The following is a 22,772-nucleotide window of genomic DNA, read 5'->3' as shown; positions in this document are numbered from 1 at the left end:
GGTTTCACAGGCTAAGGTGTGAATATCTACAGCTGAGGGTGATGTTGATTCTCTGCTGGGCATTTGTGGAGCTCCCCAGGTGACCTTCTGTCAGAAACATGCAGATTTCACTCCCTTCCCCCTTCACTTTAAACCAGCTTTCTTCTGATTGTCTGTCCCTCTAAAATAAAAGACTGAGATAGCGGGTGGGACCTCTGTGCTCACAGCCAGAGCTACATGCTTGAGACAACAATATGAAGTAGGTTTGTTACAAGTCTCAAATGAAGGCTTAAACCACGGGCATCCTCAACATTGTCTGGTGTCTGGTTAAAGCCTGACAGTCTGATGAAATTTTGTTGTTCGTCTTATTTTATGAGAAACTGAAGTATGCGCCAACCAGCGTGCAGCCTGTTACAGTCGCTCCTGCTTTTCTCTTAGTTTAGCTCTTTTTTCTTACGTATTCTTTTTTTTTCCTGACTTGTATTTTCCTCCGTTTTCTATCTCTTACTCAATCATGTGGATTGAGAGAGTTTTTGTTCTTCTGGTGGCCGTGGAACTGTTACTTTTATCAAGGAACGGGACCGCGGCACATCTCTTACACTCACGGACTGTTTACTCCAGAGATCAGCTGATCGCCCTGATGCCGGCCGGTTCGCTGGCCAGGCCCGCAGAAGTACCAGCTGAAATTTGGAGGAAAACACATCGGGGATGCAGAGGTCAAGGACAGAAGAGAAGAAAGAAGGAGACGGTGAGACAGCGGAGGCTCGAAGCGAGGAGGAGGTATAAACCATGTCTGCAGTCTATCATGATGGGAAATGTGCGATCGTTGGCAAGTAAAATCGACGAGCTCTCAGCACTGGTACGGAGTCAGAGGGAATACCGAGAGTGTAGCCTGATGTGTTTCACCGAATCATGGCTGCACCAGGACATTCCCGATGAGAATGCTTCCGTGGAAGGCTTCCACACTGTTTGGGCGGGCAGGGACAGCATCGCTAGCGGTAAGCGGAAAGGAGGTGGGCTTGCTGTTTTAGTTAACAACCGGTGGTGTAACCCTGCCAACATAACAATCAAAGAAAGGATTTGTTGCCCGGACATTGAACTGTGTGCTGTTGGACTCAGGCCGTATTATTTACCCAGGGAATTCTCTCACGTCATCTTGGTGGCTGTTTATGTTCCTCCCTCTGCTAACCCCACAGCTGCATGTGACACTATCCACTCTGCCATAGCTCGGCTACAGACTCAGCACCCGAGTGCCTTTATTGTGATCTCGGGTGACTTCGACCATGTATCACTGGACAATACACTACCAACATTCAAACAATATGTGGACTGTCCCACCAGGGGAGAGAAAACTTTAGACTTACTGTATGCTAACGTCAAGGATGCATACAGCTCCTCCTCCCTCCCCCCACTTGGTAGGTCAGATCATAACCTGATTCACCTCACCCCCCACTATGTGCCAATTGTGAGGAGGGAACCTGTGACCACCAGGACTGTTAGGAGGTGGTCAGAGGAGGCCTTAGCAGAACTACAGGGCTGTTTCGAGGTGACCGACTGGGAAACACTCTGTGAGCCTCACGCCGAGGACATCAATGAGCTTACTGAATCTATCACAGACTACATAACTTTCTGCACCGACTCCATTGTTCCAGCTCAGACTGTTCATTGTTACCCAAATAACAAGCCGTGGGTGACTAAGGACATCAAAGCCCTCCTCAACAACAAGAAGAGGGCTTTCAGAGGGGGCAACAAAGAGGAGGTGAGGAAGATCCAGGTGTTACTAAAGGACAAGATCAGAGAGGCTAAGGACAATTACAGGAGGAAGCTGGAGTGGAAACTCCAGCAGAACAGCATGAGAGAGGTGTGGAGGGGCATGAAGACCATCACTGGATTCAGGCCAAACAACAGCAGGGGAGCTGAGGGAGGTGAGAATAGAGCCGACGAGTTGAATCTGTTTTTCAATAGATTCAACACCACAGTGTCTGCTCCCACCCCCACAACCTCACCTGCAGTCAGCCTGGAATCCAGAGCCACACCACTGTGCCAGCCTCTCTCTTCACATGTTGCCTCCTGTGAGATTCCTGACACCCCTCCCCCACCCATCACCTTCACTCAATACCAGGTTGAGATGCAAATGAGGAGACTTCACTCAGGCAAGTCTGCTGGACCAGACGGAGTGAGTCCCCTTGTCCTCAAGACCTGTGCCCCCCAGCTGTGTGGAGTCTTTCATAAACTGTTTATGCTGAGTCTGAGTCTGCAGAGGGTCCCGGTGATGTGGAAGACATCATGCCTCGTCCCTGTACCAAAGACGCCTCGTCCCAGTGGCCCCCAGGATTACAGGCCCGTGGCACTGACCTCCCACATCATGAAGACCCTGGAAAGGCTCATCCTGGACCAGCTGCGACCCATAGTAAGACCACATCTGGATCCCCTTCAGTTCGCTTATCAGCCTCGTCTCGGAACAGAGGACGCCATCATCTACCTGCTCAATCGTGTCTACACCCATCTGGACCAGCCGGCGAGCACTGTGAGGGTCATGTTTTTTGACTTTTCCAGTGCTTTCAACACCATCAGGCCGACCCTCCTGGGTGATAAGTTAGCAGCGATGCAGGTGGATGCTTCTCTGGTGTCCTGGATTGTTGATTACCTGACAGGAAGACCACAATATGTACGTCTCCCACAGTGTGTGTCTGACAAGGTGATCAGCAACACAGGGGCACCACAGGGGACTGTCCTCTCCCCCTTCCTCTTCACCCTCTACACCACAGACTTCAGCCACTGCACAGAGACCTGCCATCTTCAGAAGTTTCCTGATGACTCTGCGGTGGTTGGATGCATCAGCAGGGATGATGAGACAGAGTACCGGGCTGTGGTCGACTCCTTTGTCACGTGGTGTGAGCAGAATCATCTGCAGCTCAACGTGGCAAAGACCAAGGAACTGATCGTGGACTTCAGGAAGACCAGGAAACACTTGACCCCTGTTTCAATCCAGGGGGTCAGTGTTGACATTGTGGAGGACTATAAATACCTTGGAGTACACATTGACAATAAACCGGACTGGGCTAAAAACACCACAGCACTTTACAGGAAGGGCCAGAGTCGTCTCTATTTTTTGAGGCGACTGAGGTCCTTCAACATCTGCCAGAAAATGCTGAGGATTTTCTATGAGTCTGTTGTGGCCAGTGCGATCCTCTATGCTGTTGCATGCTGGGGGAGCAGGCTGAGGGTCACAGATGCCAACAGACTTAATAAACTGATCCGTAAGGCCAGCAATGTTGTGGGGATGGAGCTGGACTCCCTCAAGGTGGTGTCGGAGAGGCGGATGCTGTCCAAGATAAAGACAATGTTGGATAACACCTCCCACCCACTCCATGACATGTTGGTCAGTCACAGGAGCTCGTTCAGTGAGAGACTGAGATTACCGAAAAGCACCACTGAACGACACAGGAAATCATTCCTGCCTGTGGCCATCTCCCTGTACAACGCATCCACTTAACACACTGTTTGCTGCTATAGCTACACATGTTTCTTTTCCAACTATTTATTTATAAGTGACTTATGTATGTATATATATGTATATATTGTACTATTCTTAGTTAGCGTATTGTCTGTCTTGTCTTAATGTTGGTTTAAAATGGAGCACTGTAACAAAAAATAATTTCCCCCAGGGATCAATAAAGTATTCTGATTCTGATTCTGATTCTTTGTATTCAGTTCCCTGTTTAGGCTCTGTTTCCTGAGTTGCCCTGTTGTGTTGTTCCCTGAGTGCTTTCCCTTTGTGACTCTCACCCCCTGTGTGCCCCTCTATGTATTCATGAGCCCTTGTCCCCTTTCGTGTGTTATTCCATGTTTTCCCCAGCCTGTTATGTCTGTGTTCTCCCCGTGCTCTCTCCTCCTGTCTGAACCTCTGTGTACTTCCTGTTTGACTCTGCCCGTCTCCCGTCAGTGTTATGTTCACCCCGCCCTGTCTCGTTATGGTTATCTGTTTCAGCTGTGTTCCCCGTGTGTTCCCACTTTCCTCGTTAACCCTCTGTGTATTTCTGTCTGCGTCTCCCTCTGTTCGGCGTCGCGTTCTCCCTCATGCTGTGTGTGATTCCCCCTGTGTTTCCTGGTGAACTTTATGTTATTTTTTCCCAGTTTAGTTTTCCTATTATCTTTTGTCAGCAATAAAGCTGCATTTTGAATTTATCCCTTGAGTCCGTGAGTTTTTGCGATTGGGTCCTCATCCTGCCTGCCACACAGCCGTATCATGACAGTTTGTAGGTGGGTTAATTTAACCTTTTGTATGCTCGTGGGGGGCAGTTGGTCCAGGCCCGTAGCCACCTGTATCAACACACTAAGAGATTTATTTAATATCATTTTCATCACAATCTTACTCTGCCGACTGAAGTGCCGGTCTTAATCAAGCACAATTTGTCTCTTCTATATCAAAACCCAGCCAAACATCAAACATTCAGCATAGTCATTCAAAACCTTATTTGTAATATTATAATCAGCAAAATCAGCGTTTCAGTTACAGGCGTGTATCATTGTTTGCAAATAATAATTATAAAACTCAAAAACACACTAAACAGGAAGCAAAAATCCTCTGTGCGCCTCACAGCTCATTTGCATGTTCACACACAGTCTAAAAATAGCTCGCAGCGCTGCAGTGCGCTGTCGTCACACACAGGGTCAGACAAAACTCAGGCAAGACTCTATTATTTTATATTACAAAGACATCTTATATTTACAACCACTGACAGGCCTGACAGATTCAGCACCTAACAAATTTCGACAAATTTAAAATAACGGGTCTCACCGAAGAAAGTCTAACTTTTTTGTAATCAATTAACCAGTATCTGTTTCCTCCAGAACAGCCTATGGCCTGATTTCTAAAGAACCTAAACAATTTCGACAAATTTTACCATAACGGGTCTAACCGAAGAAAGATAACTTTTTTGTAATCAATTAACCAGTATCTGTTTCCTCCAGAACAGCCTATGGCCTGATTTCTAAAATCCCTAACTCAATTTAACTGTGTCCAAAAAAGCACATCACACCGTTTCAAACGGTGAGGAGACTCTAACTCCTAGCTTAATTCCGGGATGCCCTGTACCCCACAGTTAAGCCAAACAGAACTATCCCTGTTCGCCGACAGGTCAAGGCCACGCGTCCATGGCCAGGAGGGAGCGTAACCTCCGGGCTATGTGCTTCTTAGCATCTTCCAGTGCCGTCCTATAATAATTTGTAACAATTTGAAACAACAGTCAACACCCTAAAACAAGAGTCTGACTAAGGCAAGTGCCACCTAGAGGTCAATGGAGCCAACCCTCACTTATAATCACTCAGGACCACACTTATAACCAATTTGGACTTTAACCAACAACATGACCAATTCCCTACCAAACTACTTGAGCCTTTAACTCAATTCCTTGGGACTCTAACCCAGCATTTCTTTCATACTTTTTCAACTTCATTAAATACTCTTAACCGACTTTTACTGCATAACACACACACGCGGGCTCCTAATCAAAATCAAAACAGACCCTCTGCCAGTAATTTCAGTGAGTAGACTTTAATTTAGTCATATCCAATTTGGCACACTTTGGAAATAATTCAACAGGTAGTGCCTTACCTTTAGATAAGCCGGCTTATGCCCACTCACGTCAGACCACTGGCTTGTGCCTGTCCGTTCGACAACCTCGGACCGTCCAAACCTTTAAATTCCACCCCAATACCACAGGACGAGCCCCCAAGATGTTATGGTTCAAAATATTGGGGATGGAGACAAGAGAAAAACCACAATAACAACACAATGAAGATGGCGCCGGTGAGGTCGGCTGCCGTCACGACTGCTCTGACCACTTTTTCTTTGTTTTTTAAGTTAGTTTTCAGCGTTTCTAAATCGGCAAAATCACCACCATTGGGTACATTAGGTATGACAGTGACACTCTTGTTTCTATTGGTATACAATGTACTCACAATTCGAAGTTTTTAACTCCGGATCCGAGCTGGCCGAGTGAGATCTCGAGGGAGAACAAAGGGAAGCGGCGGCGGCCTAGAGGGAAGCGAGCCGGCGTCAGGAACAGGCTGAGAGCTTGTGCACACCGCACACCTCTGCCTAGCATCCTGCTCGCCAACGTCCAGTCACTGGAGAACAAGCTTGACGACCTCAGGGCCAGGATAAAGTTCCAGAGAGACATTCGGGACTGCAATCTCCTCTGCTTCACCGAGACATGGCTGAACCCAGCGGTGCCGGACCACGCCATCCAGCCGGCCGAGTTCTTCTCGGTTCACCGCATGGACAGGACACGGGACTCGGGGAAGTCAAGGGGAGGCGGCGTGTGTTTAATGGTGAACAACAACTGGTGCAACAGTGCGAACGTTGTTCCTCTCACACGCTCCTGCACACCAAATCTGGAACTACTGTCCATCATGTGTCGTCCTTTTTATCTACCTCGGGAATTTACATCGGTCATTGTAAGTGCCGTTTATATTCCACCACAAGCGGACACGGTCACCGCCTTATGCGAGCTGCATGAGGCACTCACACAGCACCAGACACAACACCGGGACGCTGCGCTTATTGTGACGGGGGACTTTAATAGCGCCAACCTCAAACGCGCAGCGCCGAACTTTTATCAACACATCACCTGCCCCACCAGGGGTGAAAGGACACTGGACCACTGCTACACTACGGTCAAGGACGGCTACAAGGCACAATCCCGCCCCCCGTTTGGCAAATCTGATCACGCCGCCATCTTCCTCATGCCAAAATACAAACAAAGGCTGAAACAGGAAGTTCCGGTTCAGAGGAAGGTCGCGCGCTGGACGGATCAATCGGTGGCCGCGTTACAGGACGCACTCGATGACGCAGACTGGGGCATGTTCAGAAACAGCTCCGACGATGACGTCAACGTGTTTACGGAAGCGGTTGTGGGATTCATCGGGAAACTAGCGGATGATACCGTGGAGACAAAGACTATCACAACGTTTCCCAACCAGAAGCCGTGGGTGGATAAAACCATCCGCAACGCTCTGAGATCCCGCACCGCTGCCTACAACACGGGACTCACAACGGGGGACATGGACCCGTACAAAGCCGCGTCATATAACGTGCGGAGGGCGGTGAAAGAGGCGAAGCAGCGCTACGGGAGGAAACTAGAGTCACAACTCCAACAGAGTGACTCTAGGAGCCTGTGGCGGGGACTAAGGACAATAACGGACTATAAAGCACCAACAACCGGTATGACGAACGCGGCCGTGACTCTGGCAGACGAGCTGAACACTTTCTATGCTCGCTTCGAGGCTGCAGCTAAGGTCTCCAACAATGCTAGTGTTAGCGGCGCTAACGGCTGCAGACAGGAAGATACTGCCAGCACCGGAAACGTGCTCGTCATCTCCGAGCATGAAGTAAGGAGAGCCTTCAAGAGAGTGAACACCAGGAAAGCAGCAGGACCAGACGGCATCCCAGGTCGTATCCTCAGAGACTGCGCATACCAGCTAGCTCCTGTGTTCACTGAGATATTCAACATCTCTTTATCTCAGTCGGTGATCCCCACATGCTTCAAAGAGTCCATCATTGTTCCTGTCCCGAAGAAACCCCACCCTGCTTCTCTCAATGACTATCGCCCTGTAGCCCTCACCTCAGTAGTGATGAAGTGCTTTGAACGCCTGGTCAGAGACTTCATCATTTCTTCACTACCAGACACACTGGACCCACTACAGTTCGCTTACCGTCCAAATCGTTCCACAGACGATGCCATCTCTCATCTCCTCCACACATCACTCACTCACTTGGACACTAGAAGGAGGAATTATGTTAAAATGCTCTTCATAGACTACAGCTCTGCATTTAACACCATAATTCCCTCCACACTCACCACCAAGCTGGAGCATCTGGGACTCAGCTCATCTATGTGTCAGTGGATCTCCAACTTCCTAACTGGCAGACCACAGGCAGTAAGGATGGGCGGACATGTCTCAGCCTCCACCACTCTCAGCACTGGAGCCCCCCAGGGGTGTGTTCTGAGCCCCCTGCTGTACTCTTTGTACACATATGACTGTGTGGCCACTACCAGCTCCACCACCATCATCAAGTTTGCTGACGACACCGTCGTGGTGGGCCTGATCTCTGATAACAACGAGACGGCCTACCTGAAGGAGATTAGGAATCTGGAGAACTGGTGCCAGAGGAACAACCTCCTTCTAAACGTCAGTGTTACGTCCCCCCCACCATGGCGGAGGCAAAGGTAGGAAGGAGACAGCAACACTGGACAACCACAATCAATGAAGGAGGAAGACCACAGAACAGTTAAGTATCAGGCAGGATTTATTGGGTGCTTGCCTGGATAGTCAAATTTAACAACAGTAAAGAGGTGGGGGAGGAGGACTGGGCGGTTGATCCAAATCAAAGAAAGTAATAAAACAAAAAGAGGTCAGTAGCTTCCAGGGCCTAGCCTAACTGAAAGAAAAATGCAAAACAAAAGGCCTACCTAGCTACACGATAAAAGTCAGTGAAAACATACAAGGGTGGCATCAACCGCATAACCTAGTGTGACTAACAGAGTAAAATCTACAACCAGTGTATAGGGTACCCCGGCTTACCTGTCCAGCCTCCCACCACACACAACATAAAGATGCCTGTTCGCAAATGTTTGTCAAAGCAGAAGCCAGCAGCCACCAGCTGGCCAGGGAGCGGCTCATTTGTAGTGTTCCTTGGAGTGTGATTGGCCAACTGAGCCCAGTCCAGCCAATAGACACCTGCCAATCAACTTCGAACTGGCCAATCAGAGGAGGCCTGACGCCTGAAAGATGAATAGAACACAAAACAGAGTACAAAAGCAAAGCCACACCCCTTGGCACGTAACAGTCAGTAAGACAAAGGAGCTGATAGTGGACTTCAGCACTAAGCAGGAGAGGAACTACCAGACCCCCGTCATCAACGAGTGCTCAGTGGAGAGAGTGGACAGCTTCAAATACCTCGGAGTTCACATCACGCAGGACCTGTCATGGTCCTGTCACATCAACACCGTGGTGAAAAAGGCCCGACAGCGTCTCTACCACCTCAGACGCTTGAGAGACTTCCAACTGCCCTCCAAGGTGCTCAGGAACTTTTACTCGTGCACCATAGAGAGCATCCTGACGGGAAACATCTCAACCTGGTTCGGGAACAGCACCATGCAGGACAGACGAGCTCTACAGAGGGTTGTGCGGTCAGCTGAGCGCACCATCCGCTCCGAGCTCCCTGACCTGCACTCAATCTACAGCAGGCGGTGCTGGACCAAGGCCAGGAAGATCGTGAAGGACCTCAGCCATCCCAACAACAGACTGTTCTCTCTGCTGAGGTCAGGAAAGCGATTCCGCTCCCTGAAGACCAACACAGAGAGACTGAGGAGGAGCTTCTTCCCGCAGGCGATACGGTCTCTCAATCACACCACCACACAGTACTGACCCACACATATGGTTCTTACACACACACTGGACTTTCTGGACATTGTTTTTGCACAACACTGGTCACTATATTCTTCATTTCCGGTTAATACTTGTACAGCTGCTGTTATTGTGTATATATTTATTTATATTTAGATTTCTTCATACATTCTTATATAGTTCTATATTGTGTATTTTGTTGTACAGTTATTTTATTTTCAACTTTAATTTATATATTTTATCCTATTCTCCCAGTTAAATTTACCCTTCATTCTAATTTGTGTTGTACAGTTATTTCATTTTTAACCTTAATTTATATTTTATTCCTTCCTAGTTAAATTTACCCTTTTTAATTTTTCATATTTATTTCCTATCTTATTCATAGCCTTTTCCTTTTTTGTTTTCTTTAGGTCACGAGTAGTTGTCCAAGCATTTCACTACATATCGTACTGTGTATGACTGTGTACGTGACAAATAAAATTTGAATTTGAATTTGAATTTGGTCCGGCCGGGTCAAGTCAAACGATGATTTTAATGATCACACACGTGGGAGATGGACACCGTATGCAGACAGCCTCAGATCTCAAAATGGTGGAGCATTGCTCAAACTCTTATAGCCTCTGGTTCTCCCACCTTATCATAAAAGCCTAAACATTCACATGCTTTTCTCTCACACGGCGCCTAAGCTACGACCTTGGCTCCCCGTTTATCTGCTCCTGCTGAGATGGGGCAGAAAACTCCAGTATGCTCTGTTCTCTTCTAATCAGACAAATAAGGCGATGACTTTCTGCAAACAGTATTTCTTATAACTCAGCAGTATAATGCATCATAAAACAATATCATTCATCCACAATAAATCAGCAGTCTAATGTAATGCAAATCAGTTTAACGAATGCAATAGTTATCAGCTTCTTCTAATTCAGGAGAATAATGCAAACTAAAACTACATAATAATTCACAATCTTTAGTTAGGGGTATAACATGGCATAAAATAATATTATAATCTAACAATATGTAAAGCACTTTGGGGTCCTTAGGGACTAGTAAAGCGCTATATAAATACAGGCCATTTACCATTTCAGAGAAGCTATAATTGTACTATGTCACACCCTGAAAACAGATTGAAAAGCAGGAGCAGGCCAAGTTAGCAGAGCAGGCTCAGCCAGAGGAGCAATCTTAGCAGAAGAGGGTTAGCTGGAGGAGCAAGCTGGATTAGCAGAGCAGGCCTGGCTGGAGATGCAGGCTCGGCCAAAAGAGAAGGCAAGCAGAGCAGGCCAGGTTTAGTTGATTGTAGTAAAAAAAGGTTCAGATAACTCCAGCTTACTAAGACCAATGTCTGAATCTGTGATATAATCACATTAAAACATACATGGCTTGGAGAGAAACTCATGCACACTCACTGACACTGCCATCTTGGGGCCAAACTGGCTGTCTCTAGGCAGGGGGTGGAGATAAGTGCAAAGGGAACAACAAAGAAACAAACAAAACAAAACAAATACATGCAGGGGCCCGGAGTGACAAAATGAATTAATTAAATACATCATTCGCAGATGCCAACAGATTAAACCCCTCTGACACCGCTGTTGATCAACAATTTGCAGTATCTCATTCTTTCCATGTTCTGTGCAATATTTTTGGCTCATGTGCAACATCTTTGGTATGAGCAATATTTTGGTCTCAGTGGAATTACCATCCCCACGCTAAATGATAGCCCCTCCACCCTTATTTATTTATTATATTATATTATATACCTGCCCTTGTTTACATCCGCATGATATTTCTGTTTCAATATTTCTACGCATACACCATGATATAGTTCACTCACATATATGGGTGCATATATATTGCCGTTTATTTTTTTTCCCTCGTTGCATATTGTTTTCTTTTCTTTACTTGTGCGCCTTTGTGGTCCAGCTACCCAATTTTGCTGTGCAAGAAACCGCACAATGACAATAAAAGCTCTAAGTCTAAGTGTAAATAAACTGATTTACCAGGCCAGTAATGTTGTGGGGATGGAGCTGGACTCCCTTAGGGTGGTGTCTGACAGGCGAATGTTGTCCAAACTAAAGAGTGCTGGATAATACCTCCCACCCACTCCATGACGTGCTGGTCAGTCACAGGAGCACACTTAATCAGACTGAGATAACCAAAAAGCACCACTGAATGGCACAGGAAGTGGCCATCCCCCTGTACAACTCCTCCTCTAACACGCTGTAAACACTACAATAGTTGCAGTCTTTTGCGCACACTCTTTACTAATCTGTAATTTTCTTTGTCAGTATTCTTGATATTTATTTATAATCACCTCTGTCCATTCTTGATATTTATAATTGAGTGATCTGTATATATTAGAGCTATTTCTCAGTATTCTGATTCTGATTAAATAATTAATGAAACATTTAATGAATTAATTAATGGCCAATTTAATTCATTCATTCAAGTCACTCCTGTCCCTCCATAATAACAGAGGCATGAATGTGTTTTTTGCACTGTTACACCCCGGCCTAGGCAACCGGCGTGCAACGTATGAAAATAGAAATAAGAAAAAAAACACACGAGAAAAAAACTAAAGCTCTCCACCAAAATCCCAAAACGAAGGTGTCTCAAACGAAAATATTAACAAACCCATTCACAGCTATTTACAACAGACTATTTATTTACAACAAAACACCAAACTATTTACAACACGGGGGAGATCGCGACCATGACCAACTGACACACAGGGCTTAAATACATAGAAGGAGCAATCAGGGAATGGACCACAGGAGGGAAACACAGCTGGGGCAAATTAGACCTGACGAGACAAGGAAACGTAAACTGAACACACTAAGATAACAACAGACCTTCAAAATAAAACAGGAAACACATGACAGTCACGCAAAAACAAAACACTGACAACACCGAAACGTAACAGCACGTTATCTCAGTTTGATCCCGTCTATGTAACGGATCTGGGCCCTACAGCTTTAAGCAGCTGCGCGCTCCCGCGGACGGCAATCACTTTCTGGCACAACACCTGAACTATCGCGAGACTCAGCGATCCTTACTGGATTGAATGGAGAATGACGCGACTATTCATTCAACGAGCCCTGGTTTGGCTTTAGGTGTACACGTTGCTAGGCAACACTGCGACCAACTCCAACAGAAACAAAGGCTTCGTTTTCCGCCACTGACTGAAGGAAGTCACAGCGATGGCAGCTGAACACATCACGGGGCTGAAGCGGAAAATCAGACTGCTCGGTAAGTTTGTTCGGCGGGTTTCAGCTCAGCTGGAGGCAGCCGGTGCACCTTAGCGGCTTGTTCCGCTCTTCGTGTTCCAGGTGTTGCATTTTCTGCAGTTAATCACAGATTTGAGCGATGAAAGAGCTCACGGATAAAGACGCTTGCTGTCTCCAGTTCGTGTCGATTACGACAAAGTTTCGACACTTGCAGCTGATCAGTGTCTTTAAATGAGCTGCAGAGAATGAATAAAACGACTTGTCTTCTAAAATTCTCAGTGCCCTAAACTGTGATTGATATTTTCAGCTGTAAAATAAATAATAGAATAGAATAGAATAATCCTTTAATTGTCCCACAAGGGGAAATTTGGTTGTAACAGCAGCCAAAAAGACAAATATACAAACAAACAGTACACAGGACAGAAACATACACAATTTTTCTTACATATTTACATTAAGGACAATGGTTACTATAAACAGAGAGTACTGTACAGTTATTAAATAAAATAAAATTTAAACAACAATGTTATTGTTTGTATAGTCTCCAAAACACCTGGGACTGATTACTGAAGATAATGATTTGTTTTACACATGAGCCATAGCTTGATTCTCGTGACAATCAGATCTGTATTATGGAGGTTCTACTTCCATCCTGAATGATCGCTACTCCTCATCTGAAATCCCCTCTAATGAATGTAAATCATACAGTCGCTGTGAGGTAAACACAAGCAACAGTGGTCTGTCTGTCTGAGGAAGGTGTACTTTAATTTTATATAAAACAGTGCAACCTTATTTTGGTTATATCGAGCAACAGCTGTGACCATCTGACAGGTACACTCAGGGTCCTGCTGAGTTCCATCTTTCTTTCATCAGAAGAAAAAAACGATGGCACAGAAAAGCACAGGTAGGCATCCAGCTTGAGGATATTTCATTTTAACTTTATGAAGCATTTTACAATCAGCATGATTTACGCAGTTATCTCACACAGCTCTTTCATTACTCACATCTGTGATAAACTGCAGAAAGTGCAACACCTAGAACACAAAGAGTCGAGACGAAGCAGCTTAGTGAAAAACAGCAAACTGCCATTTAGGTTCTTAAATGAACTTTAACACTTATAATTGACTTAGAGCCGATAAATTCAGCAGGTGACTGTGGGTCACCTGTTTCTCTGTATTATTGTGGTGGTGATGAAACGTGTCCATAGAGGTGGAGAGAAAAGCGTGCTATGACAGACATGAAGCTGCCATCATGAAGAACCAGGAGCTGATCCATCAGCTGAGGGAGGACAACAGGAGGCTGCACAGGAAGCTGGCGGGAGCTCATGCTGTAAGATGGTCACAACACAAGCTAAAGATGTTTGAATGCTGATCTGAACTTTATTTAATTTAAAATAAAGAAGATAATAGTGCAGTCACACACAGACTGAGAAACCTGGCCTACCTAGCTGGAAGCCATTTATGGTCCTTATGAAGCTGGAGACAACAATCCTCCTTCTTTTCCTCTTTTTTAACCACGTTTATCTCACGCAAAAAATGTGTTTTAGAATTCATTTTTGGTGACACTGGTGTCTGCCTCTTAGCGTGATGAGCAGGTGATCAGAGCGGCCTTTCAAAACAGAGCAAGGGAGAGGGAATCCTACCGCAACAAGTCTGTGAAGGTGAGAGGAAGCCTGTGCACGCACCCTGAACTCCGATTTTACTTGAAATGCAGTACTGTGAAGAAATAAGTCCGCCAGTGACTGAGCAGCAATAAGCTGCAGCATTGTTTTTCTGACTTTATCAATCTGTCACATCACTGTGGGGCAATTTTGGTCCACTCTTCTTGACAGCACTAATTCAGATTCGACTTCATTAATCCCCAAAAGAGCTTTTTGCTTGCAGCTTACACATAACACACAGTCTTTAAACCAGCTTTGATGCACAGTAAAGCTGAGATCAAGAAAAATAACATAAGGATGAAATAAATAAATAGAATAACAAGGAGAAATGTATAAGAATAAACATTCAAATTCAAATTTTATTTGTCACGTACACAGTCATACACAGTACGATATGTAGTGAAATGCTTGGACAACTGCTCGTGACCTAAAGAAAACAAAAAAGGAAAAGGCTATGAATAAGATAGGAAATAAATATGAAAAATTTAAAAGGGTAAATTTAACTAGGAAGGAATAAAATATAAATTAAGGTTAAAAATGAAATAACTGTACAACACAAATTAGAATGAAGGGTAAATTTAACTGGGAAGAATAAGATAAAGATAAATATATAAATTAAAGTTGAAAATAAAATAACTGTACAACAAAATACACAATATAGAACTATATAAGAATGTATGAGAAATATAAATAAATATATACACAATAACAGCAGCTGTGCAAGTATTAACTGGAAATGAAGAAATATTTTCACAGAAATTCACAGAAATATTCATCATCTGTCAGCAGTAAGTAATCTAAGAGCTGAGAAACGAGGATTTTAGGTTTCTGAATTTTAATGAAGGACTTTAAGTTTAGTTTATTCTACACTGGGCCGGGTCCAAGGTCACGGCGACCAACTTATTAACAACACTGCCGAGCGAGTTTCTATCCTTGATACATACTGAGCCAGCAGATAAAAGAAAATCTTCAAAGACTTTCAATAAATGAACAATAAAAATGCCATAAAACGTCCCCACTAACACATTCTCTGTTGATCCTGTTTTATGATGGAGATATTTGACAAAGGCTGTGCCGAGATATTTATAAGACTGCACTATTTCACAAATAACACTGGCTTTATACTCGGGGTTACGCGTCTGAAATCAATGATCATTTCTTTTGTTTTTGACACACATTTAGCTCCAGATAGTTATCATCACACTACTTCACAAATTCAGGCGAAACAGGGCCGTGGACAGACTCAGAGGACAGTGATATCAGGCAATTATAAATCTGTCCTCAGAAGAAGTCCTGCAGCTGTCGGCATACATAATAACGAGAACACATCCCTGAGGGGAACCAGAGCATGACACAGTCCTGCCGGACATTTGTTAATGAGGACTTGTCGACTCGTCAGTAGGAAGTTTAAAGTCAGCATCAGGAGCTGTTCTGGGAGTTTGGAACGTGAGGCTGCTTCTTATTAAAAGCAGAGAGGTCAGCAAACAGAAGTCTAACGTGAGGACTGGATTTTTTGAGGTGCTCTTAGACAGACTTTAATATAAAGGGTTTAGCATCATCAAAGCATTCACTCTGCTGATGAACAAATTACGAAGGATCAAGTTTACCATTAATGGGGGATCAAATAACACTTTAAAGATCTTTTCCAAGGTTTTAATTACCAGAGTCATGTAAGCGCAACGTGAAATCATTTGAAGTTTTAGTTGTAGGGATAGGTACTGCGGTTTGCACCATTCATTTCTGCACACCTCTCTGAGCTCTGCAGCACCTTGATTCTTTGGTTTTCCAGTCGTTCTATTGGAAATGGTGCTCATCCCGATCAAACTGGGTCATCAACATTATCGCGTTGATAACCCAGTTTGGTCCAAGCTTTAGCTGTGGGACAGATGGCCTCACACTGACTCTGGAATACTTGGGTATGTAGAGGTGTCCACGGTCCACTCAGTGACTCGTAGGTCCCTAAATCATCAGTCCTCCACGGCCCTTAACCTTTAACATGCTCACTAAGGTGTGCAGACTATCTGCTAAAGCTGTTTTGGGTTTGTCACGTCCAGCTGCGTGGCACACAAGATTTGGACCCAAATGCAGGACAGGAAAGGAAATAAACTCAAAATACAAAACAAAGGCTGGCCAGGAACAAGGGTCCAAAACTAAAGAGCCAACAGTTAGAAGACATGCAACCATGAGAGAGGACACAACAAAGAACTGAGACAAACTGAAGGAACAAATAGGCATGCCAGGGAGGGCAGCTAAACCTAAGTGAGAAAACAAGACAAGGAATGTAAAACTAAATACAGAGCACAAAAGACAAAAAACCCAACAAGGTAAAACAAGTAACAGATCTCAGGAAATAAACAGACTTGACACAGAGAGTGCAGGAGGCAGGAAAACAAACTCAGGGAATTACAAAGGACAGAATCAGGGCTGAGAATAAAAGAGAAAATGAGCTAGAATACCAAACTGAAAAAGGCAAGAAAAAAAGAGCAAACTAACCTTCCTGTCGTGATCGGGTCAAATCGCCCCGATTTACGACTTAAAACACTCATAAATATTGTGTTTTACATGTGATTGCCTCCAGGCCTTATGACATCCTCCACACTATGCACTTGAACATCTAAACGTGATGAGCACTTCTTTCAGTGAATTTTGAGTGTTTTAATCAACCTTGAATCTGTGCAGTTCCCGGTAAAAAGTGACCACCATAGGAATTTCACCTGAATTTTGGTGAAAAATGTTTGTTATTCTAATTTAAGAGCTGATAAAACAGACTGGGAGGGGGTGCACAAAACTGGAGTGCTAAGCAGAAAGACACACAGGTGAAAATCCAAACCAAAGGCTAACAAACTGAAGATATCTAACAATGACAGCAATAATAAGCAAAAAACTACAAAAGGAAAAAGACTGACTGAGAAAAAGGATCATGAAGGGCTTTTGCAGTTTCTCTGAGCTTGTTGTGAGTTCACTGGAACGTCCTCTTCTGTGAAGATTGTGTTAACATACCTGAATTCTGTAGACCTGCTCACACCGATGATGATCAATCAATTAAGGGTGTTCTTAGTTCTTCATGGGACTGCACACTAAATCTGTTGTCATGGTCCGCATGCATGACTGCACTGCATTCCTCCTCTGCATGTCTCACAGGAGATCATTGGAACACTAGACGACTGCGTGCTATCCAACAGGAAGCGTCTTAATGCCCTAAAACATGGCACTGAGATCTATGAGAGGCGCCGTGAAGAGCTGAAGATGGAGTACCGGAGAATGAAACCAGAGCACAGTGTAGCGCCCCCTGGTGTTCGCACTTTGAAAAAAGAGGAGAATGCCATGGTAGTTACCTCTCTGATTCAAAAACAAAAAAGTGTCATTGCCTCTGAGTTTCTTTTTATATGGTTCTCATTTGTTATAAGATGTGCAGGTCAAAGGTCACAATGAGCAATGATTCGTGTTTGTCTTCAGAACTTGCGGGTCCTGGAGAACAGTCTGGAAAAAAGCCAGTTTAAGTGCAAGGAGGCCGAGAACATCATGATTGACTACCTGAAATTAAAGAGTCACTTACAGGTCAGTCCAGCGTTCCTCGTAAAACGCAAGACTTTGTCGGCACCGTCTCCTGTAACGGTTTGTGTTATATACACTGAACAAAAATATAAACGCAACACTTTTGTTTTTGCTCCCATTCCCCATGGGATGGACGTAGAGACCTAAAATTCATTCCAGATACACAATATAACCATCCCTCCCAAACAGTGGTCACAAATCAGTCCAAATGTGTGGTAGTGGGCACATCTGCTATATTGAGATAATCCATCCCACCTCACAGGTGTGCCACATCAGGATGCTGATCTGACATCATGAGTAGTGCACAGGTGTACCTCAGACTGCCCACAACAAAAGGCCACCCTGGAATGTGCAGTTTTGTCTCACAGCAAAATGCCACAGATGCCACAAGCAATGAGGGAGCGTGCAATTGGCATGCTGACAGCAGGAATGTCAACCAGATCTGTCGCCCGTGCATTGAATGTTCATTTCTCAACCATAAGCCGTCTCCACAGGCGTTTCCGAGAATATGGCAGCACATCCAACCGGCCTCACAACCGCAGACCTCGTGTAACCACACCAGCCCAGGACCTCCACATCCAGCAGGTTCACCTCCAAGATCGTCTGAGACCAGCCACCCAGACAGCTGCTGGAACAATTGGTTTGCACAACCAAACAATTTCTGCACAAACTGTCAGAAACCGTCTCAGGGACGCTCAACTGCATGCCCGTCGTCCTCATCGGGGTCTTGACCTGACTCCAGCTCGTCGCCGTAACAGACTTGTGTGGGCAAATGCTCACATTCGATGGCGTCTGGCACGTTGGAGAGGTGTGCGCTTCACGGATGAATCATGGTTCACATTGTTCAGGGCAGATGGCAGCTGAGAATGTCCCAGTTCTTGCATGGCCAGCATACTCACCGGACATGTCACCCATTGAGCATGTTCGGGATGTGCTTGACCGGCGTATACGACAGCGTGTACCAGTTCCCACGAATATCCAACAACCTCGCACAGCCATTGAAGTGGAGTGACAATCTGATAGACTCCATGCGACGATGTGTTGCACTGCATGAGGCAAATGGTGGTCACACCAGATACTGACCGGTTCTGGGTCCCCAGACCCCCAATAGCGCAAAAAACTGCACATTCCAGGGTGGCCTTTTGTTGTGGGCAGTCTGAGGTACACCTGTGCACTACTCATGATGTCAGATCAGCATCCTGATGTGGCACACCTGTGAGGTGGGATGGATTATCTCAATATAGCAGATGTGCCCACTACCACACATTTGGACTGATTTGTGACCACTGTTTGGGAGGGATGGTTATATTGTGTATCTGGAATGAATTTTAGGTCTCTACGTCCATCCCATGGGGAATGGGAGCAAAAACAAAAGTGTTGCGTTTATATTTTTGTTCAGTGTACTTTTGAAACACTCACTGCAAAGCTGGTCTCTGAAAATGGTTATTTTGGTCTTTGCTCTCAGCATTAATTCTGTTTTAGGCGTTAGCAGACACCTGCATAATACAATGATCAGCGTTGCTGCTTTATAAGGTTTAAATTAAGTTTAACATCCAGGCATCCATGAAAACAGGATTTATTACATTTAACGGAGTTAGACGTTAGCAGGAAGTTAGCTCGGTAGTTTCCACCTAAACATGATATAGCATGTTCTGACTGAGAGATTTCTAAAAAAAATTCAAACGTACAGCTCTGCTTGTTAAGTCAAAAGACATGACGTCGTGGTCTCACTCCAAGCGCTTTATTCGTTACTCCATGTTTTACTGCTCACACACAATAACAACAACTCACCGTGGGCCGTGATATAACAGAAAATAACAAGTTAACAATCTCCCTCTTTCTTTTTTTAAAAATAAAAATATAAACACCCCTTTTAAACATTTGTATACATATATGTGTGAGTAAACAAAACAAAAAAAAAACTTGTCAACTTTGTTGAACATCCAGGAAACTGTCAGGGTCCTGGGTCATTTTGACCCAGCGTTTTGTGTTTCCTTGAAGTTCATTTTTGTGCCTTGTGTTTATTCTGATTTTGTACTAGTTTAGGGTTCAACCTGAAGTTTGGTGTATATTCAGCCCTACCTGTGTCTGTCCTTGGTGCTCTGTTCATGTCCCCGTGTTGTGTTGTAAATCAGTCTGTGTGTTTCCTGCTTTACTTTGAAGGCTCGTGTTCTGGATTTCCTGTTCTATTCTGAAGGTCTGTGTCTTTTGTCATTGTGTTCAGCTTGTGTCCTCCAGTCATCATGTGTATCCAGATCAGCTGTTCTTCCCTCCTGTGTGCGATTACCCGATTACCGTGTGTGTGTGTGTGTGTGTGTGTGTGTGTGTGTGTGTGTGTGTGTGTGTGTATAGTGGGTGTCAGTCTGTGTTCGTTGTCGGCTCATCTGCGTTCTATGGTGTTCCGTTCCTGTCTCTGCATCTCTCTGCCCCACACCCCTTTTGTATGCTCTCAGGTTTGTCATTTAGTTCTCCTAGTTTAGGTTTCTTCAGTTGTTTTCTCATGATTCGTTGTCTGTTCTGCCACTGTCACCTGTAAATAAACCCTCACTCATATCATCAGTCGGCTGCCTGCATTTTGGGTCCTCCTTTTCCTCCAACACTACACGGCTCACCCTGCCAGCCGTGACAGAAACACTTCAATGTGCTTTGCTTTGCTTAAAGCATACTATCACTGCACACAATAAACAATAGTGCATTTTAATGCAAAGAAAACTTCACAGTATCCAGAGTCCTTCATCTCATGCTTTTAGAAGGGTTAAAGGTGAAACTCCCTTTTTTGTCAGACAATCAGCAAGTTGGGATTTGGAATCTGACCAACAAACCTGTCTGATTTTCTTGGCTTGTATGAGCTTTTTAATGCTACTCATTTCTAGCCTCAGTCTCTTCTCTGTAACCTGCTTAGCGGACTTGAGTGCATCAAACAAGGAATGATTGTCAGTCACACAGATCAAAGGAAGAGCGTTCAGACCAGTGTTACCAGTTGTAAGCTCTGAAAAAAGTGTTGCCAGGAATACCGCAGTGTCTATTCCATCTGACATGGCAAGAGTTTCTCCTGCCAGTGTACTTCTGACCACACGCCTGATTTTCTTAGGCTGCCAAAAGAGAGGACAAAACTTTCCTCCTTTACCCATAAGGACGATTAATGTCCCTCCTTGAGTACCACCATCAGGAAGGTTACCAAAAGAAGCGTCACTGAAAACAACCAGTGCCAAATCCTCACTGTTAGCCAAGCTCTGAAACTTAAGAGTCACTTTCTCTGCCTTAAGTTTACAGATAACTTTGTTCACTTCATGAATGGACTGCACAGTTGCACCTTTGATATTAGATCCAAGGCTGCATGTGTCAAACATCACATCTGGCCTCGTTTGTTTGGCAACCCACAAAATCTGTCCTATTTTTGACCTGAGTTGCTCCCGTTCTGTTTCACTTAAGGAAGCATCCCTCTGTACAGCCCATGCTGCTTGTAACTGAACCGGCTGTAGGTTATCAATGTAAAGTTGTTGATGTGCCTCTATTACATCATTAACTGTACAAATGTCCATACCCTCTTGAGCCTCTCTGTCCTTGCCCGGATGATGCGGAACCTTCTACCCGATTGCAGAAGTTGGAACAGTTTGTTTACAGGATGGGACGGGTGCTTCAATATCTGCGCTGCTCTTGTCCGGCATCTCCTGGTGTAGGTGTCCTGAAGCAGGGGGAGAGCAATCCTGCAGCAGTGTTCTGCTGTATGGATCACTCTCTGGAGAGCTTTTTGGTCCTCAACACAGCTGTTCCCAAACCAGGATGTGATGTTCTGTGTAAGGATTCTCTCCACAGCGCCTGCTAGAAAGTCCTGAGGATCTCAGGAGAGACCCTGAACTTCCTCAGTTGTCGTAGGTGGTACAGGCGCTGCCTAGCCTTTTGCTCCATTGATGATAATGGGCTTGTAGTCTTTGTGCTGACTCCTTCTGAAGTCCACCACCAGCTCCTTGGTCTCGCCAACGTTCAGCTGGAGGTGGTTATCATGGCACCGTGATGCCAGATTCTTCACTTCAGCCATGTAGGCCGCCTCATCGTTGTTGGAGATGGCGCTCAACACCACTGTGTCGTCAGCGAACTTCACAATGGTGTTGGAGCCATGGGTGGCCACACAGTCTGAAGTGTAGAGGGAGTAGAGCAGTGGCGAGAGGACACACCCCTGTGGTGCTCCTGTGTTGATGGTGATGCTTCTAGAGACGCATCTACCCATCCTCACCACCTGAGTTCTGCCAGTGAGGAAGTCCAACACCCATGCACACAGACGGCTGTTGAGTCCCAGTTCATTCTGCGCGATCAACCTGTGATATTTTACCACCAGTTTTGACCATAATGTCTTTGACCTTATTGTACCAATAAAGTGAAGCATCTGCAAGTCCATACACACACTTTTTTAGTTTCCATAGAACATTGTCCTTGCCAGCTTCAGGTGGGGGATGAAGATAATGTCTCTTGACAGTTCCATTCCCTGCAAAAAGGCAGATGTAATGTCCATTTAATTCATTTTCCACTTGTTTTGATATATCACAGCTAGCACCAGTCTGAGGGACTCAGATGCACATGTTGGAGAGTCTTTCAAACCCGCAACAAGTCGGGCCTTTGGGACGATACCATTATTAGTTTCTTTGAGTGTACAGAACCGTCTAGTAGACACACATTTTTGACCCAGGTCTTTCACTTCATCAAACACGCCATTACTTTGCCAGTTCTCAATCTCCTTTTTGGCAGCATCAAAGGAGATATCTTTTGTTATTAGTACATCTACATCTCTGTTTTCAGCTTCAGTGCAAAGACCATCAACAAGTGACATGTCTAAAGCTTTCTTTTCACCTTCACTACCATCAGGCTTAAGATATTGCACATTGTACCAGTTTTTGTATTGCCCTTTTGCTTTTCCCGGTCTGCCTAGCACTCTGGCTGTATGTTGAACA

General features: G+C 44.9%; 1 protein-coding gene across 1 annotated transcript in view; it reads left to right on the top strand.

The window, feature by feature from the left end:
• Positions 1-12,435: 12,435 nt before the first annotated feature.
• LOC101486692 (outer dynein arm-docking complex subunit 3) overlaps positions 12,436-22,772 on the top strand; it is a 29,834-nt gene continuing 19,497 nt past the window's right edge. The window contains exons 1-5 of the mRNA XM_024800471.2: positions 12,436-12,633; positions 13,819-13,940; positions 14,194-14,271; positions 17,413-17,598; positions 17,728-17,829. Of these exons, the coding sequence (XP_024656239.2) occupies positions 12,585-12,633; positions 13,819-13,940; positions 14,194-14,271; positions 17,413-17,598; positions 17,728-17,829 (537 nt within the window). The 5' untranslated portion in view covers positions 12,436-12,584. The remainder of the gene's footprint in view (positions 12,634-13,818; positions 13,941-14,193; positions 14,272-17,412; positions 17,599-17,727; positions 17,830-22,772) is intronic.

The sequence above is a fragment of the Maylandia zebra genome, linkage group LG6, assembly GCF_041146795.1.
Source record: "Maylandia zebra isolate NMK-2024a linkage group LG6, Mzebra_GT3a, whole genome shotgun sequence".
NCBI lineage: Eukaryota > Metazoa > Chordata > Actinopteri > Cichliformes > Cichlidae > Maylandia > Maylandia zebra.
The sequence above is the reverse complement of the archived record's forward strand: the minus strand, read 5'-3'. Positions and strand labels throughout refer to the sequence as shown.